Here is a 19,985-nt window from a genome sequence, read left to right as displayed (position 1 = left end):
TCATGCAGTATTTTAATTGACCCATTAAAAGTGGCTCTTTCTAGTCACTTGATAATTTTCTATTCGTGTTTTTTATAATCATTAAGGTTGGAAAAGACCTCAGGTCCATCAGTCATCCCTTTAGCCCTGCATATCATCCTTTTCTGGAACTTTCTTTATTCTATTGCATGGTTTTTGGGGCGTAGGGGACTGGAAAAACATCAAACTGTCAGGCTGCAGGTACCAGAGATTTACAGAGCACAAAGATGATATTTTGTACTCCAGCCTTTATTTCCTTGAGTTCTCATTTCCGCTCCCACTGTTAATTGGTGTTCCTTGGCACCCTCTCCCTTTGTGGTGTGCTGGAAGAAAAGATTTATTGTTAAGTTTTATGCCTGTAAAAAAACAGTCTCATAATTTTTTTGGCTTTTCATGCTGCATTTTACAGTTAAACTTGGCAATTAATTAGTTTTTTCTGCAATCTTCACTTGGAATTTATTTCAGTTTTTTGAGGAATTTTTATATTTTTCCAGTTCTTTGCCCTGCAGCGGGCTGGTTCTGGCTGCCAGTGGAGGAGGGCAGTGCCTGGTGGCCCTGGGGTGGTGGCAGGTCCCTCGCCCACCTGGCTCAGGTGCTGGGGCCATCTGCCCCCAGGCAGGGAGGAGGAAGCCTCTGCAGCCTGGTGGATGCCAGACTGCAGGAGCCTGGGGCTTGGGGGGGTTTTGTTTGTTTTGAACAGAAAATCTTGGATGCTTTTCTCTCCATGCTGAGTTTATCTGTGGGGGTTATCTCCTGTAAGGTGCCCTAAGGAGCTGACTTTAAATTAGTGGTCTTTTTATTATTGAAAATTAATTGCAATTAAATACATTATCTCAACCATCTCAACCTTCTTTTTTTTTTTTTTTTTTTTTTTTTTGTGAGGTACAGCTATATATCTAAGTCAGGACTGGAAACAGCCTGATAAAAATTCTTGCATAATAGTTTGTCTTATCAGATCTGTTTATTTTGATTATAATTTTATCAGGCTTTCTGGGCTGGAAATACTCCATCCAGGTGTCTGCAGGAAGCTGAAGGCATGTGCTTCTAAATTTAAGTCAAAGCAGTTCATTTGCTCTTCAGAACACAGATAAAGGGGCAAAAAAAAGCCAGAATATGAAAGGATTTTGAAGCAGCCATTTCAAAATTGAGATGAGAATAACAAGAAGCTCTTTGCTCCAAGGAAACAACTCTTGCTATTCCCTCATGGCAGGCTTGGCACATGTGGCCAGTCTACAAAACTTTGGGAAAATGCAGTTTGTGCAAGGTCTGTGGAGGGTTCCTTGTCGTTGGCAGTTGGTTTCTGGAGGCTCTGTGGCAGCCAGAGGTGGGAGCAGGTCCAGGAGGGGGATCTGGGGCTGCCTTGGTGCCTTTTGGGGATTCTGAACAGCTCAGGAGGGACTTGGAATGCACGACCACATTACCTGATGCTTTTGTGGGCTGCAGATTTATCTTGGGAGTTGCAGAGCAGAAATGAGTTGATGAGTTGATGAGCTGAGGCACCCAGGGCAGGGGCTGGGCTGGTCTGGGCTCTGTTAAACAGCGAGCGCCTTCCGTGTGGCCGCCTGCATCCAGGAGAGCCAGAGCCAAGCAGGAGACTCCGTTAGGGACAAGATGCTAATAAAATTGTTGCTCCAACTTTTTGTAGTTTACAGTTAACATCTCTCTGTGATGTTTTATTTATTTGGCGAATGAGTTTTATGGTTTAATTACGCAGCAGTGATTTATATGCAAGAGAGCTGGCAAGAGAAAAAGCTCCTCCTGCCCAGCATTTTAGAAAAAAAAACATTTTCCCTGGCTCAAAAGATCCAGTAACTTCTTACCCATTAAATATTTTTTTTTCCTTTCTTTTGCCTAGTTTCTATGTTTGCTATTTAAAGGAACTTTTAAAGTGTGCAGTCCTGCAGATCTTTCCAGTGGTGGCATTGAGCCTTGTATTTTAGGGTCAGCCTTGCATTTTAGGGTCAGCCTCGTAAGGTACTTGCAGACATAACTGGACATTTTGAAACATTGGCATAAATGTGACTTTTATTAAAACGTAAGGTATTATTTTCCCTGGGAGTTTGCTTGGAACGAGTGTGAAATTCCTGACCTTGCAAAGCGGTGCCGTGCGGGTTCCGCTGCCCTGCTGCCAGCTGTGTGAGGAGGAGAGCAGCATCTCCTCTGCCGTGTTTATCTCTGCGTGGCCGTTTCCAGCCCTCACCTGTGCCTCCCCTCCCTTTGCAGCCCGCAAGACCAAGAAGAAGATCAAGGGGCTGCAGCAGGGCGGCGCGGCAGGCGCGCGCGAGGCCCCGGAGGCGGCCGGCAGCAAGAGCATCGTGCCCGCCTCGCTGCCCCAGCTGACGCCCACCCTGGTGTCCCTGCTCGAGGTCATCGAGCCCGAGGTGCTCTACTCAGGCTACGACAGCTCCCTGCCCGACTCCAGCTGGAGGATCCTCTCCACGCTCAACATGCTGGGCGGCCGCCAGGTGGTCGCTGCGGTCAAGTGGGCGAAGGCGATCCCAGGTGAGGCACAGGCACAGGGAGTGCTGCCTGCTCAACCTAAACCTGCCTTCCTGGCTGCCTGCTCAACCTAAACCTGCCTTCCTGGCTCCCTGCTCAACCTAAATCTGCATTTCTGCCCTCAAAGATGTGCACGTGAACTGTTGGTAGTACCGGGGCTTCTTCACGGCTCAGGTGCTTCCGGAGCAGAAAAGCGGAAAAACTTGCAGATGCAAACATTTATTTACCACAAATTAGGTTAATTTATTTGAACACTTTGAATATTGAAATTCTTATTTAAATGGATATTTGTTGTAAAAGTATTACAGAGAACTATTTGTATTAGCTCTGTCTCCACCTCAGATTAACAGAATGCCAGAATGCTTTGGGTTGGAAGGACCTTAAAGCTCACCCAGTGCCGTGGCAGGGACACCTTCCCCTGTCCCAGGCTGCTCCAAGCCTGTCCAGCCTGGCCTTGGGCACTGCCAGGGATCCAGGGGCAGCCACAGCTGCTCTGGGCACTAAATTAAGTCTTGAATACTTCTAGTAATGAGGTTCTCTTGACTTCTGCAGCCCAACATCACTGTGCTGGCTCATTGGCTCTGCGTTCATGGGTCGGTCTTTCCTGACTCCCCATCACTGTCCAGCTCCAGGGTGGAAGTCAAGGTGTTATTTTCTCTCCAGCTGTGCTCAGACTGAGTCCTACCTGGGCAAAGAGGGAGGTTTGCTGCTGTTCTAGCTCCCACCTAAAGATGCAGTGACACACAGAAGAAGTGTTGTCAGATCTCAGCCTTGGACGTGACACGTGGCATGCGTCTTGGAGAGGCCAGGGCCAAGGGGAGCTGAAGGTGTTTGTTCCTACAGAACAAAGCCCAGTGTTTATCTCCCTCTCACCCCTGTCAGTGCTCTTCACTACCTGTTCTCAAAATCCCTGGCAAAAACACCTCCGTGACGCATAGGTTGCCCAAAAATAACATCACAGAACAGGTCTGCCAAAAAAAAAGAAAAAAGCCTGATAATGAGATTTATGAGTCATAACTGTGTCTCTTTGAGCAGGGGAAATAAATTAATAGTGGGAAAGAAAGGCTGGAAAACTCAAATACATCTGTGTCCAGCAGAGATGTGATTGGAGAGTTGTGTGGGGTCTGGTGGACAAGGTGGGGCAGGTTGGGCTCAGTGATCCTGGGGGACTTTTCCACCCTCAGTGATTCTGGCATTCTGTGTCAGGGCTGTTTGCACTGGGCACTTGTGCTGAATTAGCTCAGTCTGCTCCAGGAGAGGCTCACATGCACACACTTCCTTCTGGGACAGGTTTTTGGGAGACCATCTGGTATTCCCAGGTCCAGATTTAGATTCCATTTTATAAAACACTTCTCTGTTCATCATCTCTGCTGAGCAGAGATGTTTGTAATTAGCCAAGCCCTTCAGGTTAGGGCTTATGCTCTCAATGAAAATGCCAATCTTCTCTTTAATAGCTACATTAATAGCAACTATTCTTATCATTTTTATCTCTTTTCTTTTGTTTGCTGAGGTGGTTCCTCATGAGTGTTTAATTTGTATATCCTGCTCCCGTTGTAGCCCATCAGCCATGCTGACAGCACGCCAGCATTCCTTGCCAAACCCTTTAGCTGGGATTTCAAAATAACCTTTTCCTGGGGAGGGTTTGAGCACACATTTCAAGGTTTGACCCAGAAAAACTGGAGTCACTTTGAATCCCTTTCTTTATAATGTGGAGGCAGAAGCTGGTCATTGCTGGTGGCTCCAGAGCCAGGGGCTGTGTTTGGACCCACCAGGTCAGTTACACGTTCATCCACTGGCTCTGTCTGTTGGCACAGCTTCAGGAAGCAGCTCTTCAGATGTTATGAGCTCTTTAGATGTCAGATGCTTAATAAAAATAGATAAAATCAACTTGTATTCAGGCTCTAATAATGGCTCCGTATGGCACGATGGTTTCTTGGTAAGTGTAGGCTGGATCTGATATGAGCTGATGCTGCAGATCCAAGGCTGGTGGCATTTTCAGACTCTTTGAGGAACCAGTTGCCAGGTTTTACTCATTTCCTCCCTCTTCAGTTGGCTCTGTTCATGCTACATGTGAGATTAGAAGCAGTTCATGCTGGTAACTAGTGCAGTGCTTATTTTGTAGGTTCAGTGTGCAATTGTTGTTGAATAAGAACAACATTTGATATTAAATCATTTATTGTCTAGCAGGCTGCTCTTGTGAAAAGGAGCTAACCCTGTTATTTTTGGAAGGCAGCCCAGTGAATTACAGTGTGTGTGAACTATAATTGTTGCCTTTGTGATGTATCTGACTGACCATCAGCTCCAGATAACCACACACATATCTACTGTGATTTTTTTTAATATTACATCTCTTTTACTCCCTGCAGTACGTGTGCACTGATAACACAGTTAACTGATAGCAGCAGTTGTGCTGCTCACAACCCTGCTCCCTTTCCAAGCCATGCAACTTTTTTGTCCTTTGTTGCCTTTTTGCAGCTGATCCCCCCTCCGTTTGTATTTCCCCAGGTTTCCGAAATTTGCACCTGGATGACCAAATGACCCTTCTGCAGTACTCCTGGATGTTCCTGATGGCTTTTGCTCTAGGCTGGAGATCCTACAAGCAGTCCAATGGCAACCTGCTGTGCTTTGCTCCAGACCTGATCATTAACGAGTGAGTGGGAGCTGGGCTGTGCCTGGGCTGGGGGGGGGCTGCTCAGTGCTCACAGACACCCCAGCACCTCTCCTTCCCCCTGGTGTTCTCAGCAGCTTGCTTCGCATTTCCCTCTAAGTCAAACGGAAGGTAATTGAGATATTAAGTGTATTTATATCCAGAAGTTTTTGTGGGAGGTGTTTGTGCTTTAAGGTTCCATATTGTGACTGTTCCTGCACCATTCACTAGAATCATTCATTTTATCAGAGCCAACACAGTCACAGCTAAAAATATGCCTGGGATGGAGAGAAAAGTTTGGCAAATTGCATAATGTTCTGTCTGTTTAGTGTATCAAAGTGGCAATATGGCCCTTGGAGTTTGCCAGAGTGAAACATTTCTGTCTGGTCTGATGGAATTAGGGCTCAAAAGACAAGCTTAAAGATGGAACAACCTGCCTGATTTATATTTTCTTGTTGAACTGTGTTGTCAACTTTCAAGCAAAGCTGAATTTGGTGGAATGTTTGAACATATATTTTCTTGCACCACACATCGTTTTCCTTGTACTTTTCCAGGCTTGTGTTGTGCAGTAATTCTGTGCTGTGGAAGAGGGGAAGAGGGAATTTGAGATTGTTGAGGTGGTTGGATCTTATTCATCTGTCTCTTTTCTGGTTTTGATATGGAGGCAGTACTTTTAGCCTGCTTTGGCACAGATTAATATTTTTGGTCGTATTTCACTTCAAAATCCCAAATATTTTCTGTGCTTTAAAAAAATATAATAATTGTTACATTTTCTGTGGGATCAGCGATTTATAGTTCATCTTTATTTATTCCCTTGCTTTTTTTTATTGTGAATATTTATCCAGGCTTTTATAAACTGTAATCATTGCCTCATAATAATATTTTTTTAAAAAAGCTAAGGAGGAGATGGCAGGTGAGGGCCCATCTATGTCCTTGTGTTTATTAAAGTGCTAAGAATGTGTCCCTGGAGTGGAATAGTCTCTATATGGTGGAATTGAAATAATTGATGTTGTCACTAAGTGCAATAACATCTAATTTGCTGTAAGCCAGAGGTCTCCTGCTGTTTTATCAGTGGGTCAAAACCACAGAGCTTCACTGCTAGGTGTTGGAACTCTTGAAAACCTCCAGAAACAAAAGGGTAATGCTGTTCCAGCAAACAGCAATTCCCAGATTCCATCCAGCTACAGTTTGGTGAATCGTAGATCAGAGTGACATTTGTTTTCAATAAAACACTGAGCTGCCTGAGAGCGCTGCAGCTCCTTCCAGTGAGCTACAGGTTCTCCATAAAACTCTCTGGTCGTAACTTTTTATGTCCCATCCCTCAATAAAACAGAGCCACCTCGGGTAGAACCTGACAGACACCAAGGGAGACCTCGTGGGCAGGCAGACAGAAATAATTCCCTTGGGTTGGGTTTGTGCCCACGTGGGGAGGCGAGCTGAGGGCTGGGGACACGGCCGTGGCTGCAGAGAGGGGCAGCTGCTCCTGCCCAATTCCCTTGGGCTTTTACAGGGGGTTTAGAAACCATTTCCTCTGTTCCTGGGCTCTCAGGACTTACCCTCTTGTTCAGTAGAGTTCACAAAGGGAAACTCCAAGACTTGATGGTTCACTTGGACTTAACTGCACTTACTGATTGATTTCTTTATGGGATTAATTAGGCTTTCTTTAGCCTCATGTATCTGCTCAAGCATTGAGCAGCATCAGTCCTTCATGCATTTATCCTGGTGCCAGCCCTGTCCAGGGTGTTCCTGTGTATTTACTGCTACTTACATGGAGCAGCAACATCCAGTAGCTCAGAATCTGTGGTAGGAAAGAGGATTAAATTCTCTTCTTATGTTTTAAACTGGCATATTAGTCATTTGCTCAGTCTTCTCCTAAAAATTTAATATTTATTGAATATTCCACTTTTATGTCTGTACTCCTATAATTTATTTATTTTTTATGGAGGTATGTCTATACTAGCTGGCAATTTTATATATGTTATACGTGTTTTTATACACATACACATGAAACTTGATTCAAGCTGTTGAAAAGTTTGGCAGCTGAATAAATCTTAGGCTTTAGGCCATTATTTAGTACTTGGAAAGGGTTTAAACCTGTGATTTTGCAGTATTGTATAACTGTTTCCCCAGTTTGTGATTGAAAACATGCCCTGCTGGAGCTGGCACTGCTTCTGTCTCAGCTTTCGTCCTCTGGGTATATCACAGGGTGCCCAAAATTACAGTGAGCACAGTGGCCGAGCACAGTGGTGTTCTTCGAGTAGCAGATGCCATTTAATTGCTGTCCAGCTGGAGACACAAGTTCCTGGAAGTCCTGGGCCCCAGGATTTGTCTCTGGTGCTGTGCTCGTCACTGCAGCTCCTTGCTGGGGGCAGTGAGGTCACGCGTTTGTGCTGCTGCTCTCGTGTGCCACGCAGGGTGGCTGTGCTGCTGCCCAGGAGCAGCAAAACAACAAGTGAGCTCACTTTTGTAAGCAGTGCTTTGGCAGTTCCCTTTTTCCCCGAAGATTTCCCCCAGCATTCTTTTGTAACTCCTTCTGTGGAGTCGGTGCCATCTGGTTTTCAGAACAGCAGCATCTTTTTTGCTGGGCTTTAGTGCTGTGCAGCTTTGCTGAGGAAACTCAGAGCAGTGCAAAATCCCTGCCGTGCTTCCCTCACCCACGTGTCCACTGCTGTGCCCATCCCTGTGCCCACTGCTGTGCCCATTGCTGTGCCCATCCCTGTGCCCACTGCTATGCCCATTGCTGTGTCCATCCCCTGTACATTCCCTGTGCCCATTGCTGTGTCCATCCCTGTGCCCACTGCTGTGCCCATTGCTGTGTCCATCCCTGTGTCCATCCCCATGTCCATCCCTCTGTACATCCCCATGTCCATCCCCATGTCCATCCCTCTGTACATCCCCATGTCCATCCCCATGTCCATCCCCCTGTGTCCATCCCCGTGTCCATCCCCGTGTCCCTCCCCCTGTCCATCCCCATGTCCATCCCCTTGTCCATCCCCGTGTCCATCCCCATGTCCATCCCTCTGTACATCCCCATGTCCATCCCCTTGTCCATCCCCGTGTCCATCCCCCTGTGTCCATCCCCCTGTGTCCCTCCCCCTGTCCATCCCCATGTCCATCCCTCTGCCCATCCCCGTTCCCCATTCTGCCGGGCCTGGGCTGGGCACAGGGGTGGGCATTGAGGGTGCAAGGGGGGTTCAGCTGGAGCAGCCTGCTCAGTGGTGGTGCCCAGGGAAGGCAGATGTGTGCTGTCCTCCCCAGCTCTGTGCCTGCTCCATGAGCACCTCGTGAAGGGTTCCCTGCTCTGTGTGGGACATGTGGGGCTGGTGAGTGCCCTGGGCAGGGAGGGCAGCTGGCATCTGAGCAGGCAGAGCCCTGGGCCCTGCCCTTGTCCCAACTGTGTCCCCAGGACAGCTCCCCGTGCCAGCTGAGATCATCTGATGTGCCCTGGCCAGGATGGGGCTGGCTGGGAGCTGTTCCCAGAGCTGTGCCAGCGCTGGGACCTGGCACAGGCTGGTGAATCACCTCCCTGTGCTCTGTCAGTGGGCACGGGGCAGAGCCTGGCTGGGCACAGGGGCCGTGGCTGTTCCCGTGCTCCGGGAGCTGCAGCTTGTGCAGCCTTGGCCCTGCCCAAAGCTCTGTGCCTTCCTCTGCATCCTCAGCCTCCTGCATGGGCCTGCATTCCCAGCAGGCAGAAACAAACAGCAGGCTGACCCCTTTCATAATGTTTATTTTAACCTTCTGCCCAGAAGTGGACACAGTTTTACATGAGGAAAACTGCTGAGCCCTGGCAGAGAATGGGTTTAAATTACTCAATGTGAAGTGTGTGAGATGCCCTTTGGTACAGCCCCGAGGGGCCAGGACAGCGTTTGCCACCTGGCTAAGTGTGGCTTTGTGCCAGGTGTCCTGAGAAACGTCCCAGAGCCCAGCAGGGCCTGACTCCTGTGTCCTGCAGCTTCACTCGTGTGCTCTGCTGCTCCTTGCGGGTGGAACCCGAGCTGGGGCTGGGGTGTCCGGGCTGCTCTCAGTGCCCACAGTGCAGCTGCAGGGGTGGCACAGTGCCACACATGGCCCAGCTTCGTGGGGAAGGAATTGTCCAACAGCTGCATTTGGAAATGCTGGGGTTTTACCCTAGTGCTTGGTCTGCTTCAATGCTGTTTCAGTAGTCTGTGTTTCTATCTTTCCAAAGCCATCAGAATCCCCCTGGGTTTCGCACCTTGAGAATGGGCCAACCCTGTTTTCACTCAGGAGATTGTGAGGGAACGTTGTATAATCCTCCTGAAGGTCTGAGGGAGAGAGAATGGAAGAGTGATCAGCTTTGGAGGAATTGTTGTTTCATAACCAAATCTTACTCGTAACTCCCACAGGGATCCCATTTTGTCTCTGTGTAGATTATAATGCTGTATAGGTGACACCAAGGAAAGGTGACACGTTATTAACAAAAAATGAGGTGCTGGCATCACTGCAGAGAGATTGTGTACTCATTACATGGAGTTATTTTGCTTTTCTTTTTCTCTACAAAAGAAAGCCCATGGAAAATTATAAATCTGTCTTATACTGTTCAGAATTAGTCTGTTCTTCATTTCCCACTCAAAACTAATTCTGCAATATTCACAGTAACCAGCGGTAAGAGCACAGATAAGCAAGATTGTTGTGCCAGATGAGGTATTAGATAAAAGCAGTTCCTGTCTTAATGCAAGGCTTCATTGAAATAGGAAAACAAAATACAAAAACATAATGTTTGTTATTCTGATTCCAAGATTTGCCTTTGCTTGTCAACATGATTTTCCATTTATGTTTAGAAACAAGTTTATTACAGTACAGAGATAATGAAGTTTAATTGCAGTGCTGGTCATTGCTTCAGGAACACAGATGGGCACAAGTATAAAGTCACTTTGAAAACTGAGGAGTTACAGGAAGATACTCCTAAATACATAAACATGCATTAAATTAGGTGCACATTTCAAAGGCATTGAAAGAATTAGAGAAATCCCAGCTCTAGTGTGGCACTCCATCGTGTTTCCCTGGGAACATGAGAGGGGAGCTCGGACTGAACTTGATTTCTGTGCCGCGTTGGTGCTGGGGCTGCTGAGAGCAGAGCTTGCTGCTGGGTCCCTGGTGCACACAGGCTCCCTTTGTGAGGGCCCTGGCACTCAGGGTGTCACAGGGCTCCTCCTGCCCTCAGGCCAGCACTGATCTGTGCCACCAGGGCAGCCACCTCAGGGACACCCTGGGAATGGAGCCTCCTTGCTGTGCCCTGGGTCACGTACAGCTCCTCATCTGCAGCATGGAAAACCAGAGCAGAGCGTGCAGATAGCCTGACCTTGCCCTAACTGCTGTGCTTTTATTCCTCAGGCAGAGGATGAATCTCCCATGTATGTATGAACAATGCAAACACATGCTCATGGTGGCCCGAGAGCTGTCCCGCCTGCAAGTCTCCTACGAGGAGTATCTCTGCATGAAGACCTTGCTTCTCCTCTCTACAAGTAGGTGAACAGCTCAATACCAAGCTTTTTGCTTCTGCACAAGTATGTGGTGGGTTTGCAGTAGGTATTGTGAGATAGATTTGTACAGTATGCTACATGCTGGTTTTATCTTTAGGTAGGGTATGCTGGAGTTAAACAAGTCACAGCTTAGTAAATTCTGTCTGTACTGCATGGAAGTTCAAAGGGCAGTGGCAAAAATCGTGCTTTTAGAATATACAGAAATAAACTAAGCTAATCTAAGTGATTATGTGTAAATACCTTTCACAGTGTTGTTTTTCCCCTCTCTCGATAGCACTGGTAGCCAGTGACTTTGTTCTCCCCTGCCCCGTGGGGCTGCAGCTGCCTGAGGGTCTGAGCTCAGCCCAGGCTCAGCTGAAATCCAGGGACTCACAGGGCAAGGAGAGGGAGAAAGAGTGTGTGAGTGTGTGTGAGTGTGCTGGGGTGAATGTGTGTGTGAGTGTGTGTTTGTGTGTGTGTGTGTGAGTGTGTGAGTGTGCTGGGGTGAATGTGTGTGTGAGTTTGTGTGAGTGTGTGTGTGTGTGAGTGTGCTGGGGTGAATGTGTGTGTGAGTGTGTGTTTGTGTGTGTGTGATTGTGCTGGGGTCAGTGTGAGTGTGCTGGGGTGAATGTGAGTATGTATGTGAGAGTGCGTGAGTGTGTGTGTGTGATTGTGCTGGGGTGTGTGAGTGTGTGTATGTGTGTGAGTGAGTGAGTGTGAGTGTGTGTGAGTGTGCTGGGGTGAATGTGTGTGTGAGTTTGTGTGAGTGTGTGTGTGTGAGTGTGTGTGTGTGATTGTGCTGGGGTGGGTAGGTGGGTGGGTGAGTGAGTGAGTGAGTGAGTGAGTGAGTGAGTGAGTGAGTGAGTGTGAGTGTGTGTCAGTGTGCTGGGGTGGCTGTGAATTGGGCACCCCGCTCCAGCACAGCCTCTGTGTCCTGGGAAATCCCATCCCATCCCATCTCACACTCCAGGATCCCCAGGGAGCTGCTCAGGCAGGGACTGACGTGTTCCTGCCCCTGCCTGGCACGAGGGCTTTGCTTCAGAGCAGTGACAGAGGTGCCAACAGGTTTGAAAGGCAGCAGCAGAGCAAGTGAGGATTTGTCAACAGACTTTGGTACTTGTGCATCATCCTCATCAGCTGCCTTGGCTTGGAAGGGACCTGAAATGTGATAAAAAGTAAATATTGTTAAGTTTATTACACTGAAGGTGTAAGCATTCCTTATCTTTAATGTTTCCAGTGAATAATAGCATTGATTCTCATACAAAAGGAGACTTTGTTCACCTTGGGTTTTTTCTGGGTAGGAGCAGGAGGGTTGGGAGCCCCAGCACTGCTCCCATGTCAGGGCAGGGTGGTGGCTGTGGGCAGTGTGAGGGTGCCATGGCCAGTTCCCCCAGTGCCCCACCAGCCTGGCAGTGCCCAGCCCTGCCTCGCTGCCAAGCCCAGAACTGCACAAGGGCTCTTTTCAGAGGAGACTTTCAGCCTCTCATGGCCGTGGGCTTTGTAGGAACTTAAAACTTCCCTGAAACTGCAGATTTCAAACAGTTCCTGTTTGATTCTGAAATCTCTCCCAAAAATTCCTCAAGTGTTTCGGGTGTGGTGTAGGCCAGCTTTCCTCCCAGGAGCTGGAAATTTCCATGGCAGGAGTGGTGAGGAGGCAGCACTGGCAGGACTGAGCCCCTCCAGCAGCAGGGCTGGGCACGGCTGGCACTGCCCAGAGGCCTCTGCACTCCATTTCCAGTGGGAGACAATTTGTCTTCATTGTGCCAAGCACATACATTGTGTGAGTGGTACATCAGGGAGCTTCTGCAATTTAATAGCTGAGATTTCTATAGCTCTTGAATCCACGACTTGACAATCTGAATTTGTTTATTGTGTTTCTGTGTTAAGTTTTCCAAGAGAAGAGAAGAGGAGGAGTAAAACAGGAATCCCACACAGGTCTAGACTTGTAGCTCACGCACAGACGTAGCTCAGAGACCTTTTCCACGTGAAATATTGAAACAGTTGACAGGTTTCACCTCCTGTGTAGGCAAGACAGACAAGAGACTTCATTCCAGAATCTCTCAGATGCTGACAGTGCGAGGCAGGTTGGATTTCCTAAGGAAGGCGATGTGCTCTCTGTCCTGCTCTCCTGCTTTTGGTCACCTTTGTCTCAGCTCTTTCTCTTCTCTGTCTTCAACTCTTTCACTTCCCCGAGGTGATCAGAGGCCTCAGGGGAAGCACCTGAAGGACCTCTGGAGTCCCCGTGCTCCATTAGTCCAGGCTGGCCTGTGGAAGGACCATGCCCACAGGAGATAGGCACGGGGACTTCAGCTGGGTTTGAATGCCCAGGCTCTGATTTCTGTCCCAGCTCCTTGCCTGCCCAGCCCTGCCCCAAACAAGCTGTGTCCATGCCCAGTTTCCCATGGCTGGTGCAGTGTTTGTTGTCCACTCTGTCGCTGCCTGGCCTCGTTACTTGATCCATGTCAGGAGGCTCAGAACCAGATGATCTTTCAACATCCTTTCCAAGCCAAGCCATCCTGTGATCCTGCCCTTGCTCTTCCCTGGGCACACAGAGTTTTTAAGGAACCTTCCCAGTGTCACATTTCCCCAGGCCTGGAGAGCACAGGAGCTCCAGCCTTGGTGCTTCTCCATCAGGGTGCTTCCAGGGCTGGGTGTTGTTTCCTCCATGGTCCAGTTCCCCTCCTGCTGTTTTTTGGTGGAATACCTTTGGAGGTTATTTTTTATTTTGCAGCAGGCCTGTGCTTTGTGTTCAGCTGGTCGCTGTCCCACCCTGCTCTCTCCTTGTCTCTCTGCTGTCATTTCAGTCAGTCCAAGTCCTTTTCCTTTTGCTCATATTTATAGAATCACAGAATAGTTTGGGTTGGAACGCACCTTAAAGCTCATCTTATTCCATCCTGGTCTTTAAACTTCCAAGGATCCAGGAGCAGCCACAGCTTCTCTGGGCACCCTGTGCCAGGGTCTGCCCACCCTCACAGGGAAGAACTCCCTATTTTACCCCAAATTTCCCCTCTTGCTCCTTTTCCTGTCACTCCAGCTCCTGATGAAGGTTCCCTCTCCATGAAACTAATGTAAGAGAGCTTAAGAGTTCAGTTTGGCAGTGTTGTAAAGTGGGTGTCCATGTTGCAGTTCCCAAGGAGGGCCTGAAGAGCCAGTCCCTGTTTGAGGAGATCCGCATGACGTACATCAAGGAGCTGGGCAAGGCCATCGTCAAGAGGGAAGGGAACTCCAGCCAGAACTGGCAGCGATTTTATCAACTGACTAAACTGCTGGACTCTATGCATGATGTAAGTCCTGACAGGAATGCTGCAGGCATTCCAGAGAAATACGTTTGGGGCAGGGACAGCGAGCTCCTCCAGCTCTTTTCATTTAAAGAGATGAATATCAGGGAGGAGGAGGAGGAGGAGGTCATGCTCCTCTGCTGTCTCACGAAGGGCAAATTGAGAGCCTTGAGCGTGGTCCTCTCAGGCTGCCTCTGCAGTGCAATCCACAGCAATTAATTGTATAATTAATCTCATTTTCAGTCTCTGCCGTTTTTAAAAATCGCATTGCTTTAAAAAGGAGGAGCTCAGGAGCTGTAACTGACTTTGCAGTAGAAGCAGAAATGTGGCATTTAAAAGCAGTCTTATCTCAGAGCCCAAGAACTAAAGAGTTTATGGAATAGTTGGAAATTCTATTAAAACAATGCCTCAGCAGTATGTGTGGTGTTAGCAATGATCTAATTTTGAAGGAATCTCCAATTCAGACCGTCTCCTTTGGCAGTTTAATTCTAATTACACATGTAGCACAAAGCAGTGTTTAAGACAACGGTAACTTTGAGACCTCAAAATTACTGGGTTTTTTTCTTGTAACTGTACCAAGCACCTGGAAAGATCTCATTTAGCTTACCCATGTGTGCGTTATTTATCTGCTGGAATGGGAATTGGTACCAGATCTCCTCAGCATTTGTAAAGCCTTGCACAGTCTGTTTGGCTGGTTTATATCAGAGTGCCACGGACAATAATTAATGAACTAAATGAGGATTCCTGTGCACATCTTGCCTGAGCCCCATCCTGTGGGCAGGAGCTGGGGAGGAGGGAGGTGGATGTTCTCTGAGCGTCTTCATCTGCAAGTAATTCTTTGTCTTGTCACTCGTAGGTGGTTGAAAATCTTCTGAGCTTTTGCTTCCAGACATTTTTGGATAAATCCATGAGTATTGAGTTCCCAGAAATGTTGGCAGAAATCATCAGCAATCAGATACCAAAATATTCCAATGGAAATATCAAGAAGCTCTTGTTTCATCAGAAGTGACTGCCTTAACACAAAGGGTTGCCTTAAGAAACCGTCACACGATAGCTTTGTTTTGTAAAGAGAAAACCTACAGAACTTGTTCCTTTTGTCCTCGCAGGTGTTTCTTTTGTAATTATGCACTACATGTGGTTTACAGAGGGCCAAGAGTTAGGCTGGAGAAGCAGCGGATTTCTCGCGTTGGGGAAAGGATTGGGGAGAAAGGAAAGGAAAGGAAATCGTGGTTGTGGCAGAAATTTTCTCTCTCCCCTTGTGCACCATCCCTGGATGCATCAAACCACCAGTGACAAGCTCTGAGGCTGTTACGAACATTCTGCTAATTAATTAATTAATTGCTGCAGTTGGCTGGAGACAATTTTTTAGGCTTTTTTTTTTTTTATTTTAGTAAAGTGTTTTGGATTTTTTTTTTAAAGTTAAGGTAGTATTTTGGTTTATGCATGTAACCTGAAGAAAGTTTACAAGTGTATATCAGAAAAGGGAAGTTGTGCCTTTTATAGCTATTACTGTCTGGTTTTAGCAATTTCCTTTAACTTTATATACCGTGAACTCAGCTTGTTCATTTTTTCTTACATAATTTTTTTGTAATACTTCAAGATGCCTATTGTACAGCTGGTTTTTTAAGGTGGGGCAGCTCGTAGCTTTCCTAAATGACCTCTAGACAGTAAATACTCAAGTAGATTCATGTGAAACTGGGTTGGGCTTTTCTAACCTAATGCTTTCAACCGGCAGAGTGGCCATAAAAATTGGGTTTTTTCTAAGGGCCCGGGTGGGTGGGAGAACACTCTCAAATCTCATTTCAGTAGATCCAGATGAAACAAATCCTTTTGGTACATTGCAAAAGCATTGGATATGCAGATTCATAGAAAATTAACCCAGTCCTAACTGGATGTAAATGACCAGGTTATTTTATATATTGAAAAAAAAAGAAGCCTGATTTTTGCATAAGATGCAACAGCCATAACGCAAAGAGTCACGGGCTGCATTGATGCCTAGAAGATCAGTCCTGACTGCCCATCAGGAAATTTTCAGGAAAATATGCATAGCTTCAGAAAAGTTTACTTCTGTGTGGAGAAACTCCGTTTTCTATACACTTAAAGCTGCCATCACACAAGAATTTCTGGAGACCCCAGGAGCAGGGGAGGACCGAGCGCACCCAGCGGCCGGGGCTGCTCTCCTGTAGGATTCCAGGATCCTCCTCTCCGGGGACTTGTCCACGCAGCTGGGATGGATCTCCCAGCTCCGAACTCCCCTGGTTAGAGACCCAATTCCACATCTCCACCCTTCACTGACTGCTCCATCCTCTTTCCTGGAGAGCAGGAGAGCTCCGCTACTGAGTTCGTGGTCTTAGAGTTGTCCGTCAAACTTTCTGTCTTTGTAAGGCTGCAGCCCTTCACATTGAATTCCTGGCGTGCCATAAATTCCCATAGGCCTTGTGGATTTCTCCTTGTTGCCATTGATGAGGATATTTTCGACATTTAGAAGCTGTAGTAGCCTTTTCTACGTGCACCTTAACAATTTTCTGTATCTCAAAACTGAAATATTTACTATGCCACTCTAAAATTTGATTTATACTCAAAGTGGCCAGATCGTTTGTGTAATAGAAATGAGAAAGATCGTCTGAGAAAATACAAAACCTAATATATTTTTATATTTAGTTATAGTTTCAAATATGTATAATCGGTATATTCGCTGATCCAAGAAAAAAAGGGAAGGGCTACTGCAGCTTTAAAAGCAATTTATTAAATGATTGTAAAATAGCTTGTATAGTGTATAATAAGGATGATTTTTAGATGACAGATTGCTTTATCATGATACATGTAATTATATTTTTTGTAGGGGTCACAGATATGCTGAGTGGAAACCGTCGCGCGTGGTTTGGCCGGAGGCAGCACCGGGGCTGTCGGTGCTGGTATCCAAAGAAATGCTCTGTTGAGAGGGGAAACCTGTGCTCCTGGGTGTTTGTAGGGTTGGGTTGTGTTCATGGAATCGCTGTGTACAATTCCCGTTGGTTTGGGGGGGATACTCCTATCTGTATGGTCGGGAGCCGCTCCCGAGGCACGGCTGAACCAGACCCCGCTGCAAAACTGTCACAGCTCTGACAGCAAAAACAGCTTAGAAATTGGGCAATAATCCACATCCAGGTGCCAGCAATATGTAAATACGGAGCGTGGGGTGTTCACAGCACATTTCTACATTGAGCAGACCTTGGTTTCCAACTGAAATAGGAAACTCAATTCTCATCCTTTCTTAAAGCTCTTTTTGAATGTTATACCTATTAAAAAAGATCCTATATTCAGTACTTTGGAGTAAAATAGCATCTTTAATAAAAGAAAATAATCACTCTCTTCTTTGATCTGTAAGGAATATGTACATTTTGTAATAGATAAAGGTCAGGATTTTAATTACAACTTCCAGCCCAAGTCATTGGGAATCGTCCCGCGCCCGTTTGCGATACAGATAGGAGTTTGTACTGGTGGGGCTGGGGGGTCCTGGGGAGGGGAAACCTGCTCTTTCTTTGGAGAATGTTTTATAAACTTGCATCCCCAGAGCCCTCGGTCAGAGCCTGGGGACAGCGTGTGCGGGTCGGGGTGCAGAGACCCCAAATTGTCGTTCTTGCCAGCAAAAGCAACTGCAGTGAACTCCAGCAGGTGGTGGAGTCAGGGTTGGAACTGGATGAGCTTTAAGATCCCTTCCAACCCAAATTCTGGGGTTCTGTGATTCCCCCGTGAGAGAACCGGTCATATAGGAGGAGAGGCTCTCTGCCCCTTGTGTCTGTTTGCCTGTATATTCATTTTTAGTCTCTGGATTTAGGGAGAGTCAGAGGAAACTGTGATGTTCGAGGAAGAATCGTCCTGTACATGCTGTTCAGTTTAAACTTCACCAGTGAGACTCCGTAGTGCTGTAGCCAGCAGTGAGAAGTCCGTGTCCTGTTATCCGTGGTCCGTGTAGCAGTGGGGAGTCCCTGCACTCTGGATAAAGCAGGGAGAACTCGGCCTTGGCCCTTCAGTGCCTTATCACAAAGTGCACGGATCCGCCCGCAGGCGGGGGCAGCTCAGGACTCGCAATGGCCTTAGGGGGACACCGGGACGGGGACAGGGACACGGGGGGGGCGGGGGGCTGGGGACCGGTGCCAATCGATGCTGAAAAATGACCTCGCCGTTTCCACAGGAAAAGGTAGGGAAGGAGGAAGTGCCTGGATGAACACGGGCTGTGGGAACGTCCTGCGGCCAAACTCCAGAGAGGGAGAACTTCAGGGACATGTCTTAGAGTGAGGTTTTATAAAGATTGTATTATTAAATCCCTGCAAGTGTTCGAGGCCTGCCTGGACGGGGCTTGGAGCAGCCTGGTCTGGTGGAAGGGGTGGGGAGAGGAGCTTTAGGGTCCCTTCCGACCCAGTTCAGGCTGGGATTCGTGGTCACAGACCAGGCGCGCTCTGCCCCATCCCAGTCTGCGGCCAGGGCTTGCTGAGCCATCGATGTCTCATAGGAACCAAATTTTCCATGAAGGTCGAGGCCTCTCCAGAGGCCTCGTGTCCGAGGGAAGGCTGGGAGAGAGTGGGAACGCCCCACCTCCAGCCCCCTGCCCACAGCAGAGGCAGCGATGGGTCATTACTCTATTTTGTATATTAAACAAAAAGATATATACTGGGGACAAATCCTATATCATACCAGTGTATGGCATTATTAAAAAAATCATTATTTTTATCACAGCAATTTTAAACAGCATTAAAAAAAAAATTAAACCAGTGACTCCTGTTTAAAAATAAAAGTTGTAGTTTTTTATTCATGCTGAATAATTCTGTAGTAACAAGTCTGTAGTTTTCACCTACTCAGTGAAATGTTGGACTGTAAAAGCTTGTGTGGAATTGTTGAACATTTATTTTTTCATTTAAATTTGCTGTTCTGGTAATACAAAGCCACACATCTGTACAGAAGTTGCAGTAAATGTGAGCCATTTACAGCAATGCCGAATAATGGACAGAAACCATATAATAAAATTCTGCTTTTTTCATTAAATGGTTCCAAAATGGTTTTGTGGAGTTTTTGTTGTGGTCTCGGAGAGGGTTCTGTCTGACATGGCAGGAGAGGAGCTCTATGAGTTTATGGTCCCTTCCAACCTCAATCCCTCTTTAATTCTATGATTTTAAATGTGTTTTGTCACTGCAGTGGTTCCCAACTGTCTGACACTCATCAGGATGTGATAAAAGCTCCCTCCAAGGCAGGTGCCAGCTGCCAAACATCAGTGATAGAGGGAAATAAAATGCACTGAAAAGCCTCAAGTGTGGGCTGGGGATGGGTGTGGGGGCTGAGTTGCCCTGGGGTCCTGTGCAGAGACAGAACTGAACCCAGGAAAAAGGGAAGAGGCCTTGGTAAATCAGCAGGGTTGAAAGGAGCCTCTCTGGCTGGGAAGATGCTGCCCTCAGGTTCAGGAGGTCTCCGTCCTGGAGCAGAAGATGCTGCCCTGGAGCTCCTTCCCTGCCCCGTTGGAGTTTCTGACGTTTCCAGCCCCTCAAACCGCCGTGGTTTTTCCCCAGCACAGCTCAGCCTTCCCCCTAGCCACAGAGCCAGGCCTGCTGTAATAAAATCTCATTTAACTGCAGCAGAAAAGGCCGAGTTCCCAGCAGGGAACAATTTCTTTGAATTGTTTGCAATTAAAACAAAGCTTACATAAATTTCCCTTCGGTAATTCCCGAGCTGGATGGCTGCGGATGGGGGTCAGAGGCAAGGCAAGGATGGGATTTACCATAACTATGTTTATTTGGGCCACACTTATGGAAAGATGCTTTAAGGAGAGCCATCAGACACTCAGATAAAGAACTGCTCAGTGCCTGACGGGCTCCAGCCTCATGGTGAGTGCACCAAGTCCTCAGTGTGGTCACATTCCACCCAAAATCCCCTTTATCCCATTCCATTTACAAAAGCATTGATAGCAGAAGCATCTGTGGGATTTCTGCCCCTTCCCTGTGCACCCTCCCGTGCTCCATGGCCCTGGGGTGGGTTGGGATGGGGCTGCTGCCCTCCCTCACCTGCCACCTTGTTCTGCTGTTCTTTGCTGTC

The 19,985-nt window shown here is 47.4% G+C and overlaps 1 protein-coding gene across 5 annotated transcripts in view; it reads left to right on the top strand.

The window, feature by feature from the left end:
• The window catches only part of NR3C1 (nuclear receptor subfamily 3 group C member 1), a 61,661-nt gene extending 42,717 nt beyond the window's left edge, over positions 1–18,944 (top strand). For all 5 annotated transcript variants that reach the window (XM_059483280.1, XM_059483283.1, XM_059483282.1 and 2 more), the window contains exons 5-9: positions 2,242–2,520; positions 5,023–5,167; positions 10,517–10,647; positions 13,771–13,928; positions 14,779–18,944. In XM_059483280.1, coding sequence (XP_059339263.1) covers positions 2,242–2,520; positions 5,023–5,167; positions 10,517–10,647; positions 13,771–13,928; positions 14,779–14,931 — 866 coding nt within the window. In that variant the 3' untranslated portion in view covers positions 14,932–18,944. The remainder of the gene's footprint in view (positions 1–2,241; positions 2,521–5,022; positions 5,168–10,516; positions 10,648–13,770; positions 13,929–14,778) is intronic.
• Positions 18,945–19,985: the final 1,041 nt, after the last annotated feature.

The sequence above is a fragment of the Ammospiza nelsoni genome, chromosome 16 (genome assembly GCF_027579445.1).
Source record: "Ammospiza nelsoni isolate bAmmNel1 chromosome 16, bAmmNel1.pri, whole genome shotgun sequence".
Classification (NCBI taxonomy): Eukaryota; Metazoa; Chordata; class Aves; order Passeriformes; family Passerellidae; genus Ammospiza; species Ammospiza nelsoni.
Note: the sequence above shows the minus strand (reverse complement) of the source record. Positions and strands in the feature narration are given on the sequence as shown.